Here is an 18,519-nt window from a genome sequence, read left to right on the forward strand (position 1 = left end):
CATAGGCGATTTGTGTTGCTTGAGATCTTGACAAGCCAACAGCAAAAGCAAGCTCGTCAACTAACGAAGATCAAGCAAGCTTCGGGACTTGAAGACTGACGATCGCAACCGTTCAATTAAGAGAGATCGTGAGCGATCTCTCAACATCAATTTGTTTGGCTCGGCGTGGGGACTAGTTAAGCTCCGCTGGCATCATATTTTTTTTTCTTCTTCCTCTTCCTATTTTCCTTGCAGAATGGGGTCTTTTACAAGTACCAGTACTGCATGTGCAATGTAGCCAAGCCAGAAATGATGTGCCCGCCCGATAACCTTGGATTTACAAGGATCGACAAATCTGTTAGCTCATAGCAGTGTGGCCCAGGGAACTGTTAATGGGGGAAGCTCCACGCGGGACAAGCTGCGCCGAAGGTGTCAAATTCAATGACGAGAGCACAACTACCTCTGTGGGAGGGCGGGTCTGAACTTCGGGATATTGAGTGGACTCGACTGTTGGGCAGTGCAGTGGGTTTGCAGGAATAGCTCGCAGAGAAGGCAGCGCAGCATCAGCGATGGGGGACAGGACGGAGAGGGGACTTTGAAGTATGTATTGATCAGTGGACACTTGCCAGCAAAATGGATACAAATAGATGGGGAACGGAACAGAGATTGATTGCTACTCTATCCCAAGTGAGACAAGTAGCTCGAAGTGTTAAGGCACTACGGTCACGGACTCCTCTACTCTACGTGACGACCGATGTCCACCCCCCACTCAGTTGGCGGGCCTGGGAAGACCAATACTACCACTTGTACGAGATGAAAACATCGCCAACCTAGAGTTGCCGGCAGCACTTGCACGAGTCACATACGACCTCGCTGCACAAGAGACCAGGAGTGGAACGAGCCCCAATCTCCCATGACCCCCTCACAGATCCTTGTGCCTTTGGAAAAAGGGAAGTACTGTACTTTTGTGGCCAGCCAAGGGTTCGAGGTCTTGGCGCGATTGATAAAATGGGTAAAAGGCCGGTGTCTTCCCAAATGGACATTGCTGTTTTTGCTCTAAACTAGTGGGTGGAGGGAGTTGTCGTCCCACGCCCGGCCACCGTCTCAATCAAGACTGAAGGACGAACGGATCTAAAGAAACGGAGGAGGCCCCCGCTACCGTTGGGACCTTGGGGGCTGTTCCGATACCGGGTGGCTCCCCGCCCACACCAAAATCTTCGGATCAGATAATTTTGCTTGGCAAGGCGGCCGCTTCGGGGAAGTACGAAGTACTTGTCAACTCGATCGCCACTAACAATTTTCGGCGTCTCCAGTTTAAGATTTAGTGGCTCAATAGTCACTGATTGATAAATATGCCTCAACCGATGTTCACTTTGATGGATCAGTTGATGAGTAGCGTGTTTCAATGGAGATTAAAACATTAAAACTGGGCTGGCTTGAAAGCCGCCCCCCCCCCCCCCTCCCCACACAAACTCCCACGACTTCGTAATTGTAAACTACGTTGCTGAACACGACCAAGTATTAAAGGTTCCAGTTAGTGAAGAGATTGCGTTCTACTTGTAGTGTCTCCGTGCAAACTTAGGGTATTGGAGCCTGCTCCATCCAAAGCAACCCTGGACAGAGGCGTGCTGCTTTCACTTCTGATCTGTTGATCTTGGCCTCATGAAGTCGTCGGCTCCGAGACCAGCCGAGCCCGAATTTATGAAGAATTTTTTCCCTCTCCTTCTCTCCATACCCCCCATCCGAGGTGTAATATTGGGCCCTCCCACTCTATTCTCCTCTTTTTGAGCCCTCCTTTCGGCTATACTTGCAGATCTGTCCTAGCTCCAGTGAAGCCCCGCCAGATGGACATGATGAAGAGGTGGCACTCTGGATGTACAAGTATAATGAATGTTGTTCCTCCTCCCATTTTGCTTGGAGTAGATTATATCCCTACCCAAGGATTTCGTCCACCCTGAGAGAGTCTACGCGGATCCTCGGAAATTTGATGTTATATTGATCGCGGTGCCGGCAGCAGTAGATTCTGAATCATAATCATAAAGTCAACACCCGGTCTTGAAGCGCAATCGGAGATACGAGTCGTTGAATCTACGTGACCGCTGCCTGAGCTGATTCTTCCCTGCTTCTTTCCGAGCTCGTCCTCGTCATCCATCGGGTTAGTGCATAGAGAAAGAAGCAACATCTCACAAGCACGAGCTCGGCTGGGGTTACTGTCACACCCTCACCGTGGAAATTCTTGATCTGATAACTTTGCTTGTCGTACACCACGCTGCTTACGGGCTAGGTCTTATTCCCTGTCCTTGCCGTCCCGGAACCCGGACTTTGGAATTTCTACTTCAGGCGATCTCGGTCTTCGTTTGTAAGTCTAGTCTCATCAAGTCCTGAGATCCCCACTATCAAACTTCTCCCAACAACGCCGCCGGCATAGCGTAGAGAGTCACAATAGATTCCTCAACCAAGCTTGACTCGCTCGCTGAGCAGTGAGTACCGTTTCCAAGTTGTCGGAACTGCCAGACATCTTCCTCCCTTCGTTGTTGAGCCAGTGCTCCACACAGTTCCCCTTTACCCTGCGTCACCGGTCTCCTCGATTGCGCGAGCTAGAATAAAAAGAATAAACATTTGGCCTGTCCAAACTTGGACTAAACAAAACCATTCCTCATCATCATCACCATCACTGTCATCCTGCCACTAGATCACTCTTCCTTTACTCTATCCCAAACTCATTTGCTCTCGAGAAGCCCACAAGCTCGACGTTAGACCGTTCCCGGCCCCGGTGTACTGCATGAATCCCTTCTTCCCAACACGTCCAGTTGGTACCAGACTGATCCGATACATCACCTCCTCTCCGCTAGCATCTTACCACTTCCCCAGCCAATATTCCACTTTGGCAAGGCCAACACCCACAATCCTGGTTTCCGCCCCCATCTCTCTAACTAACCGAGTAGAACGAGGCGTTGTGCGTCCCAAACCAGCAACCTCAGGCTCGCACTATCTCAGCTCCTCACCGTGCTACATGTTCTCTTCTGCAGCCATGAGCCCACCACTCACTCTTCCCACGCCGGCCGCCGTGACCAAGATCCTGGTCATCGGAGGCTCCTACGCTGGCCTCTCCGCCACCGTCAACCTTCTCGACCTGGGCAACCACCTCAAGCCTAGGCTTGCCTACCCGAATTATAAGCACACTCCTGATGCGCCGCGGACGCCTGTTGATATCACAATCGTAGATGAACGAGATGGCTTCTGTATGGTTCTCCTGCTTATCAAGTTTGCTTCATCTTCCTCTACCCCTTGTCCTACATCACACTCCATACATCTACTCCACATCCCGCATGATATACGATCCGTATCACCAATCTCCTTCCATTCCTGAATAGTGGCAACAGACCGACCCTGGAACACCTACACCCCCCTGGTCCTGCTGGTCCTCGCCTCATTCCCACTCCCCGTATAAGCAAAGCCCACTAGTGTTCCAAAAACACGCGTCTAAACTAACCTACAAGACAATGGTTTTTCTAATCTCCGCCACCCAATAGTCCATCTCATAGGCTCACCTCTCGCATTCGCGTCCACCGACTACGCTTCCCAGTCCTGGGTTCGCTTCCAGGACATCCCGGCCCTGCAAGTTCCCAACGTACGCTTTGTGCAGGGCAGCGTTACGGAAGTCGATTGCGCCGCGAAGAAGGCTAGCATCCTGAACCAGACCACTAAGCAGATCTCTGTGGAGGATTATGATTTCCTCGTTGCAGCTCCCGGTCTGAGGAGGCCATACCCTGTTGTGCCTCAGTCGTTGAACAGGAAGCAGTTCCTCATTGAGGCGGAGGAGCATGTTCACGCTGTTTCGAACGCCACCCACGGTGTGGTTGTTGTCGGTGGTGGTAAGTATCGTTACTACAACTTATCTTAGTGAATATAGAAGGGAAGTAGTATGAGCGTATTTTGACTGATGGTTTTCTGCAGGAGCCGTCGGCATTGAGATGGCCGCTGAGCTCAAGGTCACCCAACCCGACTTGAAGGTCACCCTCATCCACTCTCGTGATAAGCTTCTCTCTTCCGAGGATCTTTCCGATGAGGCCAAAGACTGTGCTCTCGACCTCATCAAGGAGACGGGCGTTGAGGTCATCCTCGGCAAGCGTCTCAAGGACACAAAGGCCGAAGTCAAGGATGGCATCAAGAAGATTGAAATTGAGCTGAGCGACGGCTCTAAGTTGATTGCCAGTGAAGTCCTCATGGCAATCTCCAACCCCGTTCCCTCGAGCAAGTTCTTCCCCAAGTCTGCTCTTGACGGGGAGGGCTACGTTAACATCACCCCTCGGTAAGTTCCTAAGGGCCCCTACGGTCTTACGTCCTTTTTATCCGATATCCTGTAACTCAAACTAACTCTCATTTCTTCACTGTAGCCTCCAACTTAAGGAAGGGACCCCCAATCCCACCTCCCACTTCGCCGTCGGTGACGTCGTCCACTGGTCCGGAATTAAGCGCGCCGGTCGCGCCATGCACATGGGCTACTACGCCGCTGTCAACATCCATCAAACCATGCTCTCGCGTGTCATTCCTGACCATGAGCCCTTCTTCCATGAGCTCGATCCCGTTCCTGCCATGATGGGCCTCGCTGTTGGCAAGAAGGCTCTGGCGTGTGGACCCGACGGGATGTCGTTTGGCGAGGATGTGATGGAGGCGTACTTTAGAGACGATTTGGGCTTTGCGAGTAAGTTGATTCTCTCAACTTTGCCGATCCCTTTTTGTATTATTTGTTACTAACATCGGTTGTCCGATAATAGTTTGCTGGGAGTACATGAAGCTGTCCGAGGACAAGTGGAAGGACAGGCTTGCTCGTGGGTTACATTGACTATAAGGACAGAAAAAGTAAAAGGGAAAAGAAAATAAAATTGCCGAAAACATGTTCATTTTGAGGAATTCATGAGATGTGCGCGAAATTATGGATTGATATATATTTCTAGATCACAGAGGTCAAGACCACGAATAGATGGGATAAATTGACCATTTGAAGCATTTTCATTCTGCACTTAGACCAGGGCTATTTCACTAACAACTTCGACACCTCCATGTTCCATCTCCATGTCCATGTCCATGATCGAGATCAAAACACGATCCCGTTGACACCGCGTAAAGATACAAAAACATACAGAAAATCGTGGTAAACTTGGAAAGACCAGTAGCGTTTCAAACCCCGAGATAGACCAGGAGACTCAACTACATAAAATTTTCATAACTTTTCCTCGCCGCTAATCTCCTCGTCTTCCTCTACAACTTAGGCACCAACCCAATCTTCATGCCACCCACAACTTTCTCGTTATCTCCCAGCGGCGAAAGCTGGAAGAACCTCTCCCTCGGACACCTCACAAACGCACTCCTCTTGTGAGGCAAATCCACAAACTTATCAATGCCGAACCCATGCATAAGATCGTACATGACGACGGTAGAATTCGTCTCCTTGGGTTCGCCCACAACGCACATGGTCCTCGGCTCGTCGAGGTACAGATAATGCATCAAGCTGCTCCACCACGCACTAACCCTATGAGGTCCTCGGTACCTGACATCGCCGACCAGACTGTGCCTGCCGCGATCGAAATCGTCGGCGTCGTAGTACGCGCCGAGCTTATCTTCTTTGGCCCAGTAAATCTCAAAGTAGGCGAAGCAGGTATCTTCGAAGCGCGCAAGGACGGCCAGCTGGTGCGGGTCGGCGTGCATGTCGTTGATGTACTTCTTGTGCTGCTCGAGCGTGCCGGTTTCGTTCCAGCCTTGGGAGACGCGGGGGTCGTTTTGCCACTGGTGGAAGAAGTTGACGTGGGCCTCGTCGTTGGGGTCCAGGGCGACCATGGAAAAGGTTTCCCGGAGGTGGGGGATCCACCGACTGTAGACGACGGAACCCCCGCGGGGCTTGGCGGGGCGGATGGGATGCCGGGTGAGGTGGCAGCGGTTAGGCTGGTTGGGGTCCCCAAGCGGTGTGAGGCTCATGGTATAATGGAGGGGCGTCAGAGGGTAGGAGGAGAGGGGGTTGCTGGCGGGGAGGGAGCTAGGTGATTCGGCTGGGAGCCAGACGGGGCGGGGCCCGAAGGGAGAGCCGGCGCCTTGCCAGAAGGCGCTTCGGAGGAGAAGGACTTCGGTTTGCGAAGTGTTGGGCTTGTCCTGGGGACGAGTGGGGAGATCAATGGCGAGGACAACATCCTTCATCTGCTGCCCCACGAGAGCCGAGCCCTCACCCTGGAGGCCAAGCCGAAGGCATTCTACGCCAGGCTGGATTGTGAAAATTACATAGACGAGAAGCCAAACCTGGCCGAGGGTCGGGGGCTCCTTGACGTCCCAGAAAAAGACGCAGCCGGGAGACCTTCGAGCTCTCGCCCATAGCGTGTTGTCAGACTGGGGAGGGAGCTCGCTCGACTTGAGAGTGGAAATCTCGGTAAAGTAGAGATCATCGTTGGTGAGCGACACGGGGGGCTCTTGTTGAGAGGTATTAGAGGTTTGGGAAACTCGGTAGTAGGCTGACTCTGGCGCGGGAGAAGAGCTGCCTGGCGTCGAAGAGGCTCTGTCGATTACGTATTCGGTGAGGTATGGGTGCGGGAGTTTGAGGACGATGTCTTGGGAGGACAGCGAGCCCAATGGAGGAGTTGTGGGAGAGGACGACATGGTAAAAAAAAATTCTGCCGGAGACAGAGCTCTCAGCAAAAGTTTCAATGGGTATCTGAGCGATTGAGAGAGCAATTGAGGGGGCGGTTGAAAGGGACCGGGTTCTCACAGCCTCCCGCAAGTAGATCTTGAAAAGTTGAGATGGATAAGAATCCGGGTTTACATCAGGGAATACAGTATATAATACTCGGTATGGGCAAAGGCTATCAATGTATACTTCTCAGAGCGGTATGCAAGACAGCAAAACATGCGGGATTGATCTCTTGTCTGCTTCTAGGAGGGGTGGAGGGGGCCGGCGGGAGAATTTTGCTCGCCCAGCCTCGGTTCCAGGCTTTTATCGATAGAGATAGTTTCCAGCGTACTGTACACCCAAAGGCACTTTCAGCCTGGTGTCCGGTAGTTTCCTGGGAAAGGAGCTTCCAGAATGGCTTGGATTGAACACATCCAAGTTAAGCTATACGCTCGCTACTACAAGTACTTCGTAAGGATGCGTATGAGCAAAATGCCGCTAATCGGTTCTTCAACCACGGGTTGGCCAGGTCCTAGGACTACACTAGACCCATCCACCTTTAGCTTAACTCTAGTGTGGTGTTCGCTCGTTTTCCGTGCAAAGCCGGCAGTCTGGTCTAGTCTCTTCAAACGGTAACTTCGTTACGGATAAGCCCTGCCATATAAAACGGATGGGACATCGTGGGAGTAGTTGGCGTGTTTGACCTGGTGAACGTAAGCCATGCGAATGTCTCGGCTCTTTCGACGCTTCACCCTCCTTTGCGTGTGGTCTGAACAAGGCTTATGCTCCCCCCCACCCTATATGGACGCATGGATGCATACACATATCGAATGCTCTCCTTCACCGGGGAACCCCGGGAAAGTAAATGTTGCGCCCTTGGTATAAGAACGTAATGGTAACAGGGGAGCGGGCCTGGTGGAGGCGTTCAGAGTCGGGGATCTTCTCGGTCTCTACGGTCTCTGCGGTCTCACAAAAGGCCGGCCATGTCAATTTTGTGACGACTGAGTTTCCATGATCAAGCCCGACCGGTGAGCTGGGGAGGGGGATGATCGGAAAAAGAAATTTGGGGGGTCCTGCAACTTCCTGTATTGGTCGTCGAGGCGGAATATCGAGAGTAAAATGAGACCATGCCTGGGTCTCGCCCACTCTCTTGTTAGTGTCGTGTCGCAGGATACTAGCCCATTTTGATCCCGGTGCAGTGCAGCACCATGCAGACGGCACTAAAGTTATAGCCGAAGTGAGCCGTTCTCGGGTGTTCTGAAGAAAGTGTGGAAACATCATCACAAGTGTGGGCACCGCCGGAGCAATCTCCATGACGGGAAATGGCGGCCTGCTGCCTCACGGCAAAGCAGGATACGACGTGTATGTATGGGTATGCATTATCCAAGTCTTAGGGCCTCCAGGATTGAGGCCTGGCAAGGGAATGCTTTCGTGGGGCGGGGGACTACTTAGGGGGGGAATGTGGGTGGCTGTCGCTGACGCGATGTGAATGTGAATCCAGGGTAAACAACAGAATTTTTCCTCAGAAACACAGAATGCGACAGACGCGGATCTGATAACTTTAAGGAATGGTGGCGTTTGTGGATGTGGGGGAACGCCCGGAAGGGGGTGTGTGGAAAAAGACGGAAGACGAGGACGCACGGCTTCATGATCCTGGTTCATGCGGAAATTTTCGTCATTTGGCCTTGTCCGAATTCGGAGGCTTCAAGGTTTCACTCAATCAATCAGATAATCTGACAAGATTGCGGAAGGGGTATCGGCGGTGCCAGGGTGCCGCGGGGGTCCTGCGCAAGCAGTATGCGTACGGCGTCGCAGCCAGAGCGGACTCAACAAGCAGGGACCAGGGCATGCTTTGGTGGACATGTTCCGAGGCTCAACGAACCAGGACATCAAGTTATGGAGCAGCACGACACTTCTTAATACCACGGATTAATGGGCGTTCAAATACCTGGCCCTCTCGGAGACAAAGCTCGACGAGCTCTGGTAGGGGCTTGAGGAATCCGACTCGTTCCTGACTGCCTCGTTAAGTGTGGTAGGAATCTACGGAGGACGGAATAACATCGCAATGTCGCAGAGGACCCCGAATGTGATTCCCATCCCTGTTGGGGTGGCAAGAGCAGTCAAAGGTTCCACGCTTTGCCTTTTTCAGATGTTCCTCCTTGGGAGTGCAACTGGCAATGAAGTACCTCGTATGTAGGGAGGAAGGATAGGGGCGGGGCACTAATTACGCTGCATTATGAAGCACGCTCGAGGGATCAATACCCTACTCCGTCTTACGTCCGCCTCTGTCGTCGGCGCTAGAAAGAGAATACCCGCTATAATTGATGTGCTTCAGGAGGGGGTGGACAGTACTCCGTAGAAGAACAATTTGTTCTAGCTGGAGGTATCCGACACAGCTCGACATCAGACCACATCCCGTTCGGAACAAGGTACTTCTCAGCGCTGGAACTTGGCCTGCCGTGACTAGTTCGTTTGTTTGATGTCGATTTGAGGTGTGCTTGGACTTAAACTGATCTAGTTTATCAATCTTTTCGACTTCATCCATCTCGTGATCAAACGTTTAGATCGACTGCACCGATGAGTTGAGCAAAGACTTCGAGCCACAGTTGTTAGTCAGCTCGCCTCATCAGCTGATGCTTGGGCCTGATATTGCCCAACAACCTAAACTACTGCTGGCTCGTGACGGCTAGAAGCCCAACAGAAGCCCGAGAAACTTGGAAGGTTGTTTGGCATGCGCGGGCGACACAGTGATGAGATGTTGTCTCGTGAACGATCGCATCTAGCCTAGCACAAGATACCGGGGCTGAGCCCCAAAAATGCAGAGAAGGCATCCCCTGCAACTCTATGGGGGACAAGCCTTTATTTCCAAGACATCAACCATTAGATTGATGTTTCAGTCCGTGTTCTAGAATTCCCTTTCTTTTCCGAGGACTCAGACACACGAAGAGCTTTGGAGCGCCGCCTTGAAATAAACTGGCTTGTGTCTATCATATGGCTTGGTTCAAGTTCGATCCCCTTCAGTGTCTCGACACCTAATTGAATATACAAGCCATAGGTTCATAGAGGCTTGGCCTACAGCCTGCGGTGCATCACCTGTGTGGGTTGTGCTATCAACGCCTCACCAAGGACGCCGCCGTGCCAGGTTCCAGTTCCAGAGCCTGGTGCTTGCCTGACGACTCTTTCCCCGCTGCCGCCCGCCTACAGATACATACCCGCTGATAGTACCCGTCACTTAGCGCCCAGCTCGATGCTTCCCCAATATTGATTGATACATACAAGAGATATAAGGGATCTGTATAAGTTGCTGGCCGAATGTGTCATCGCCGAGAAGAACTCCACGGCACTGAGTTATTTCTGCCATCTTCTCTGTAAGCAACTTTGTGCCGGAGGCGCCCAAGATCTGCAATGGCAGTACCTCTTCTAATGCTGGTTTCAGTCACATTTCACAAATCTCTGGCAAATCCCACTTCCGGAAGGAGCTGTCCCTGCCTCCCCGCCGTGGGTTCCTGCCCCTGCTGCCTGCGCTGTTATTCCCGCTCGCTCGACAATAGCACCTTCCCTCGCATCTTACGTGGTGCCGCGCCTTCCTTCAGTCTCTGTCAGCAGCAAGCTTCACATTTGTTCGATCGGAGACTTTGTTGCGCGAAATTTGAATCGTCAACCTGCGCGATGTTAGCTGGGCACCTCAATACTACGGACTGGATGCCTTCTCCATTCGTTTCCCTTTAGTCTTACGCCTGTTGACTCGTGGAAGCGCATGCTCATCTTTGATACCCAAATCCCATTTTTCAGCTACTCTGCATACTATTATCCCCTTTCGGCTGTGTCTCGGCTTGAAAGGCTGTCATTGTTGCTTTTTGCCCTCCTTTTATCCAACCTCTCGACCCCTCTCCATGACCCAGCCTCATCGTTCACGACGATACTGCAGCAATCCCCTCGATATCCAAGGCATAGTAATTCCGTATTCGATACCGCTTTCCACCGACGCTCCGTTGGTGTCACCGCTAGGATGGCGAGTTCCAAGGCCAACTACAATACATTCTGCCCCGCCTCCGCTGGGCCACGGGACGAAGATGATAGTGCTTCGGTAGTTTCCAGGAAGAGCAACAAGGGGGCCGTAAACATACCCATCATCAAAAGGATTGTTAGCTCGCATAGCAGACGCGATGATCCTGAGAACATCCCTTTCAACGTCGACGAGGACGAAGGGGAAGCCACAGTCGACGCCGACGCCCAGGAGGGCGTCCAAGAGATCGAGGCCACAGCCTTGACTTGGACGAGAAACGAACTTTTCCTCTCCTACGCTTTGGTCTGGTTCGTCTACTTTCTCGATTCACTGCAACAAAATGCCACAGCCAACTTTACGCCATGGGTTACGAGTTCTTTCCAGATGCACTCGCTCACCCCTCTCACCAACATCCTCAGCAGTCTCATTGGTGGACTCTGGAAGTTGACTCTCGCCAAGATCCTCGACATCTTTGGCCGACCTCAGGGATACGCCATGTCCGTCTTCATCCTCACAATGGGCCTCACGATGATGGCACTCTGTCGAAACGTCGAAACCTACTGCGCAGCCCAGGTCATTTACTGGGTCGGATACAATGGAGTCATTTACAGTCTCAGCATCTTCATTGCCGACACTTCCGCCCTCAAGTCTCGTGGTCTGATGCTTGCCTATGGCAACTCTCCGTATATTATCACGGCTTGGATTGGCGGTCCTATATCCCAGGCATTCCTCGACGGTCCCGGCTTCCGATGGGGATTTGCGACTTTTGCCTTGGCTACGCCGGTCTTGACCCTGCCATTATATTTTCTCCTGATGTCGGTACTCAAACGTGCCAAGGCCAGGGGCCTTATCCCCGAGAGGAAGCACGAGCGGACGTTGAAGGAATCAGTTCAACATTATACTCGTGAATTCGACCTCATTGGCCTGACTCTCGTTACAGTGGGCATTGCTCTATTCCTTCTGGCCTTCAACCTTGCTCCCCTCCAACCCAAGGGTTGGAAATCTCCCCTCATAGTCACGATGCTGGCGGTTGGTCCCGCGCTTGTGACAATTTTCGTCTTTTGGGAGAAGAGCCTACCAAATGACAGGACTTTCATTCCCTTTAACTTCCTCAAGGACCGGACTATTCTTGGCGCGTGCCTACTCTCCTGGGGCCTCTTTACTAGTTTCTACATATGGAACTCGTACTTCTTGTCCTACCTTCAAGTCGTCCACGATCTCAACACCACGGTCTCGAGCTATATTTACTACATCTTCAACATAGGCGGCTGTCTAACCTCTCTTTTCGTCGGCCTAATTATTCGAAGGCGAGGAACTTTCAAGAACTTTGCCCTCTTCGCCGGTATGCCGTGCTATATTGTCGGTGTTGCCCTCATGATTGTGTTTCGACGGGCCGGTAATGAGCTGTACAAGGTGATTCTTCCACAAGTTGTCATCTCCATCGGCAGTGGTGTCCTGCTCATTTGCGAGCAGCTGGCCGCCCAGTCGGCCGTAGACCACCAGCATATAGCAGTCATCTTCGCCGTTCAGGGAGTATTTGCATCGGTTGGTGGTGCCGTTGGCTCCACAATCTCCACATCTATCTGGCAGGTTGTCTTCCGAGGCGAACTTGAGCGTCGCCTTCCCCCAAGTGCACTCCCCGAAATCGACAAGATTTATGCCGACCTCGGAAAGCAGAAGTCTTTTCCCATGGGGTCTTTGGAACGAAATGCTATCAACATCGCTTACACGGCCGCCCAAACCAAGATGCTTATCCCCGCGCTTATGGTGCTGGGGCCTTGCGTCGGCTTCGTCATGATGTGGAGGAATGTTAATGTCAAGACCCTGCGCCAAGTCAAGGGAACCGTCTTCTAAAGGACGGGTCACCATATCTTCTTTTTCTCTTTTATTTCTTCTCTTGTTGCGAGAGAGTTCAACAAGACATACGCCACTGCTAGAGAGACATGCGAGATGTTCAAGGAGCATTGCCACGGATTGCATCTCCTGATAGGAAGGTTATTTTCCTCTCTTCTTGTCGCAACAACGATATACTCATAGATAGAGGTGCATACTCTGGGAGTAGCATTAGATTCGCATTAGGATTCGGCGTTTGGGGTGCATTGAAACTACACACTCAGGGCTATGAACATGTTATCGGGCTTTTTCAATCTTTATAGTAATGGATTCAGTTTCTTGTTCATCGGAAATGGATAGTCTTGGATTAAGACGAAAGTTGAATCTGATATCTAAACTTGTGGATCGTATAAACATGGCGTGTAAAATGTATCGAAATTTACAGAAGAAATTTTCAACAGTACTGATATAAATTAACCCATCCTCCCCTCTCCCATGGCTGTTTTCATGGAACAAGTTTATATGCCAACGCCGAGCCAAAATCATCTGCGATCATCCCCATTTACAGCTTGGAGGGTGTCGCCTGCTCTCTCAGGATCTTATTTCCCAATTGGGCCATCTCATATTTCTTCACCTTTCCGCTTCCAGTTAGCGGCACCATGGCTGGCACACCGTCCCTACCAAGCCAAAACAGCTTGGCTGGCACCTTGTGCCTACCGAGCCTGGAGCGCACCCATTCCCTCACCTCTTCGTCCTCGGGGAAGATGCAATCCTGACGGAGCTCGAGGAAAGCGCCGACAATCTCGCCGTAATGCTTATCGGCGAGGGCAACGACGATGGCGCGGCTGATAGAAGGGTGGGCGATGAGACGCTCCTCAATCTCGAGAGGGTAAATGTTCTCACCGCCGCGGATGATGATGTCCTTGAAGCGGCCGGTGATGGAGCAGTAGCCGTTCTCATCGAAGACGGCCTCGTCTCCCGTATGGAGCCAGAGAAGGCCGGAGGCATCTCGGATCATGACCTCGTTGGTCTTCTCCGAGTTATTCCAGTAGCCCGCCTGGAGCTGGTAGCCGGCGATACACAGTTCCCCCTTCTCGCCGAGGGGTACGATGTTGCCCTCGCGATCGACGATCTTAGCGTGAGCGTGGGGCATCAGCGTCCCCACCGTCGTGAGCCTCAGGTCGATAAGATCGTCCGTGAAGGCGTTGAAGCACGTTGGAGCCGCTTCGGTGAGACCGTAGCTGCTTGTAAACTCCGTCATGCCGAAGATGTTGACCATCTTCTCCATGAGGGATCGCGGCACCGGAGCTCCGGCTACGATGCCCGTGCGGAGGGTGTTGCAGGTGAAGCCCTCGGGCAGTTTTTGGAAGAGCGTGTCGAACATGGAGGGCACGCCGTGGAGGGCCGTGCAGCCCTCCTCGGTGATGGCCTTGATTGTGGCGACGGGGTCGAAGATCTCGGCAGGGTAGACGATCTTGCCGCCGTGCGTGAGGACGGCTAGGAGGCCGAGCACGAGGCCGAAGCAGTGGAAGAGGGGGGGTGGGCAGCAGAGGACATCGGCGGAGGTGAGGCGCATGCGGTCACCAATGAAGCGGGAGTTGTTGACGAGGTTACTAGTTGGGTCGCTGTTAGTTGGTTCTCGGCCGTCAAAAACTGGACATTTGGGTTAACTCACTGGTGGGTAAGCATGGCTGCCTTGGGATGGCCTGTGGTGCCGCTTGTGAATTGGAGGTTGCAGACTTGGTGAGGGAGGACACGCCTCGTGACCTCAAAGAGCTTCTCATGTGATCGGGATCGGCTGGATTTGATGAGTTTGTCGTAGGTAGGGTATTTCCCGCTGGGGCCTCGGAGGATCACGATCTTGGGGTGCTTCACTTCGCTCTCAAGCTGGGCGAGGAGAGGTCCGTTATCGAGCCGGCCAATCTTTTGTGTCGTAAAGAAGACCTTGCATTCTTTTTCATTTTAAACAAGAATCAGCAATTGGTTTTTCAGTAGCTTTTAAAATGACGAAAAGAACTTACCAGAGAACTTAATCGCATACATAGCCTCAGTTGGCGTATAAGTGTTGTTCAAAATGACCAAGATGGCCCCAATCCTCGTCACCGCAAAGAACACCGCAGCGTACTGCTCGCAATTCCCCGCCATAATGCCCACTCTGTCCCCGGAGCCGATGCCCATGGCCAGCAGAGACTGAGCCAGCAGGTAGCTCTGCTGGTTGAGCTCATTGTAGGTCCAGCGGGCTCCCGTCCAGGGGATGACGAGACACTCCTTGCTGCCATTCTGGTACGTCTGGAGCTCGAGAAGTTCACCGAGCGTGAGGTCGACCAGCGGAGGGTCGACGGGACCTTGCAGAATCGAGAGCCGTTGGGCTGGGACAGACGGCTCGGGAAGGATGAGGGACGGTTGGGCGGCCATCGTTACGGCTTAGGAACTGCCCACTTTTGTGTTGTTGTACGACACACTGAGGGGGATGGGGTGGGAGGGGGGTGTTTTCCTTGAGCAAATTGATAATATCTGTTTGTCCTTCCTCGTCTGCTGCGGGGATTGGAATGACGAGAGAGTTGCAACAACGGTAATATAGTGTAATTTTGGAAGATTGGTATCGGACAAGAGTGTGAGGGGGTCCTTTTTGTTTGCAAAAAGCCGCAAGGCAATAAAGAATCTCCAAACAGCTCACGCTTTCTGACGAGCTTTTTTTTTTTCTTCTACCTTAGTCGCGAAATCAATCAATCAATCATGCAAGTCGGCGGCTGTCGGTCATCGAGGAATATGCCCACGGCATCGGGACTAGTTCTTGCGCCTTCTCGACACACCCCCTTCCCCCCCTCTCCAAGTCTTGGAAGCTTAAGAGACAGAGAGACAAAGCAGACAAACCGACCTCGGGAAAGGACTAAAATAGTTACATTATAATAGCTACGAAGTAGAGTACACTACACGAATTAGAGTACAGGGACCATGGGACCGTGGATCTGGGTAGAGGTGTGGACCCTTTCTTCAAGGGATTGAAGAAAAAAAATTTCTAGACCTTCGGGTTTGCCAGCTTGTGAAGTCGATTCCTCGGAGCTTTGAAGGGTTTAGTACGGAATTTCCAGGTAATCTCCACCACGTACCCCCAACGAAAGCAGGAAATGTCCTATCCCGGAGGTACGCAGGAGATGTATTGTAGTGAATTGGCCTGTCATTGAGAAGAGGGGGCTTTTGATTGACCTTGGAAGAAGGTGTACGAGGGAGACAAGAGCCGTCCAGACTCTGGCTGCCATCGGGTTCCTTGGAAGCTAGTCTAGTGAGAAGCTCTCCTGTCCCTCTTGAAGATTTTGGTGGGGTGGAGATTTTTCCTTTTTTTGCTCCTTCCCTTTTTCGCTCATTATCTAATCTGATGAGATGATCTGATAAGATGAGCATGTCTGACCCTGGCAAGCCACCGTTTTGTGGGTCAAGGGTGGTTACGGTGCTCTGCCGACATCGGGGATATGAGATCAAGGCCTCTTCCTTGTTGTCATTGTTGACATCAATCAATTTCACCCCCACCCCAAGGCCTCTCTTGCTCTTGTGGAAACCCGCTTTCTCAATCTGTCTCATTTTTCCCTTATTACAGGGGTACTATTGAGGGCGCTAATGCCTTCTTACCGTCGACCTCCCCGTCGCCACTGTCGAGCAGTGGTATCGGTACACCCACGCAACCCTCTGCTGGTCTACACTACACTAGTTAGGCCTCCACGCGCCGAGGGGAAATAGTGTCGCAATGGTCTGTCTATGACATGGGTGGCCTTCACATTCTAGGACCGATGGCACCAGGGCACAACATCAAGACCGGTCTTGGATTAGTGCAGGTCTGGCTGGTGCGATGAAGAGTCCTTCTCCCCACGAGTTGAGAACTCCTCGAAGATCTCCTGTGACTTGAGCGCATTTCTTTGGGATACTCCTAGGGTTCCATCGATTCGTGCTGTCAACAGTTTCTTCATACGCTTTTCCGCCTACGGCTATGATCGTCGAGATCACCTCCTAGCTCTGTCTGACAGCTGCCTGCTGTCAAGCTTTTTCCATGCATTTGGAGAGACCCTCCTTGCAGAGAATTGCCCAAGACCCCCAACTATCCAAGTGACCCAAAATATTGAGGGGAAAAAGAAGGGCCAGAAAAAAACAAGGTCCAGAAACAGGATACACGGCAGCTCGAATCTTGTGTTTGCTTAACCAAAATCATCGATCCTTGCTCATTTTACTTTGCCTTGTGAGGTTGCCGAGTCTGGAGTACGAAGCGGGCTAGGGTGGTCTCCTTCACTCAAAGAACACTACGTGAACATGACATACTAGAACCTCGTTGGCTAGGGACGAGGGCATATCGATTTTCAGATAAATTACTTTTCTCTTCTAATTTGGATTCAACGGTTAATACTTGGTATGATGCAACGTCGTTTAATTTTATGCAAATAGATATTCCGCAGATGACGACGACGCCATGTATAAAACCTTGGCATGGTTGTTTGTCAAAAGAGTGTCTTTGCTTCCTCAAATAAGGACATCCAAACAGCTCGTTTTGGTGTTGAACGATCGAACTCACGGGTCTAGCATCCCGCGTCACTTTTGAACATTCATAACTTGAGACTTTTGTGTGCAGCACACAAGCTGGGATTGGGTCTTGAGATCATCACCCGAGGAGGAATAATCTCCAGGCCAAGCTGCAAGTAATCGGAGACTATTCCCAAAATGGAAGAATCGACGACCACGACACCCCACGATTCATCAAATTCTTTTCCATGGCACCAGACAGAACCACCTTCACCTTCACCACTTTCACCACCATCACTCCGACAAGGCACTGAGTGGGTAGTGGGAAGGTGTGACCCATGGATAGCTTTGTACCTCGTAGCTAATGGATATGCACGGAAGACCGGGCAGACCGCATTTCGTGGCGTCTCCCATGCGTCCAGTCCCCAGCGAGTAGCGGCGTGTCTGTTTCCAAAGAGGGCAAGTTGGAAGATACCCACCTCCGGACAAGCTGCCCTTTTGACGAAGTACGAAGGGCACAGAAGTCGTGCCATCAATGTCATGAAAGTTCTGGACAACCATGTCGTTCTTCCCTGGTCCACCACCCGCCCGCGCATGCTTGTAAGGTTGATGTAACCTCGGACTGCAATGTCTGCAAATTCGGCACTTCGCCGCCCTGTAGGGGGGACCACGAACTGTGTGCTCGACGCAACCGAGAGCCAAAATATCACTCTTCGCTTGCGAGTCTAAACACAAAATGTGCCAGATGCGACCCTTTCGCCATCTCCTCCTTCCAATGAGACACGCCCGGATGAGATATTACGCGATTTTTATTTGACCAGGTATCATGAGGGGAAGAAAGAGTTTCCCAGTTCCCAGCATCTCGAGCGCTTCGAATGCTACCCGCCCCCAAGCTGCTGGCCGTTTTGAGAGTGATGGATTGATTGATGTGAGTCTTGTCTCCCCACTTGCACCCTAATTCTTAAATGACCCACCGACTTCCAGTTCCGGAGCATTACATACAATCTGGCCCAGTCGCCGAAGCTTCCTTCACCATTCATGTCGTGGAGTGCGGTTGCAGCGTATGGGTAGTGTAGTGTACGCTACTTCGTTCTTGATAGAGCCCACTAACACGGAAAGGTCGGTCGCAGCCCAATGGCACGCTACTTTAGTGAAAATGGATCAAATTTGATTGATACGTGATTATTTTCTCTCCCTCGTACCAGGTTATGGCTCTAAGCTCTATTTGGATGTCGAGGAAGAGTCGGCATGGGGTTTAGTCTGTTCCTGCAGCACCTTAAGCCGCCCATACACGAAACGACACCAGGTTATTCCATTCCTTTGAAGTTGAGTCGTGAGTCGAGAACGTGTGCTAGTTTCGGGCCATCCAAACAAAACCTTGGAAACAAACTGCAAACTCCGAAGGACTCGACGGCTAAGAAGCAAGATACGGCGCAGATCCGCTGTTAAGAGTCGATTTAGTGCCGTTTCGAGCACTGGTCTCGGCTGTTGCTGTCATTAAGAGATTGATCAATCCATTATCAATCGAATCCATTACAAA

At 51.7% G+C, this 18,519-nt stretch overlaps 2 protein-coding genes and 2 pseudogenes across 2 annotated transcripts; 2 read left to right on the forward strand and 2 right to left on the reverse strand.

Annotated features, from left to right (window-relative positions):
* Positions 1-3,010: 3,010 nt before the first annotated feature.
* Positions 3,011-4,825, forward strand: SAPIO_CDS2802 (uncharacterized protein; the record flags this gene model as incomplete). The annotated part of the gene is made up of 5 exons (XM_016785733.1): positions 3,011-3,221; positions 3,513-3,854; positions 3,937-4,291; positions 4,377-4,684; positions 4,758-4,825. 5 exons carry the CDS (start codon positions 3,011-3,013, stop codon positions 4,823-4,825), a joined length of 1,284 nt encoding a protein of 427 aa, XP_016644515.1.
* Positions 4,826-5,241: 416 nt separating this feature from the next.
* On the reverse strand, positions 5,242-6,624 carry SAPIO_CDS2803 (annotated as a pseudogene; the record flags this gene model as incomplete).
* Positions 6,625-10,643: 4,019 nt separating this feature from the next.
* On the forward strand, positions 10,644-12,494 carry SAPIO_CDS2804 (annotated as a pseudogene; the record flags this gene model as incomplete).
* A 541-nt stretch (positions 12,495-13,035) lies between these two features.
* SAPIO_CDS2805 (uncharacterized protein) lies at positions 13,036-14,888 on the reverse strand (the record flags this gene model as incomplete). Its single annotated transcript, XM_016785734.1, has 3 exons — positions 13,036-14,086; positions 14,149-14,425; positions 14,495-14,888. 3 exons carry the CDS (start codon positions 14,886-14,888, stop codon positions 13,036-13,038), a joined length of 1,722 nt encoding a protein of 573 aa, XP_016644516.1.
* Positions 14,889-18,519: the final 3,631 nt, after the last annotated feature.

The sequence above is a fragment of the Scedosporium apiospermum genome (assembly GCF_000732125.1).
Source record: "Scedosporium apiospermum strain IHEM 14462 chromosome Unknown SEQ_SAPIO_0087, whole genome shotgun sequence".
NCBI lineage: Eukaryota > Fungi > Ascomycota > Sordariomycetes > Microascales > Microascaceae > Scedosporium > Scedosporium apiospermum.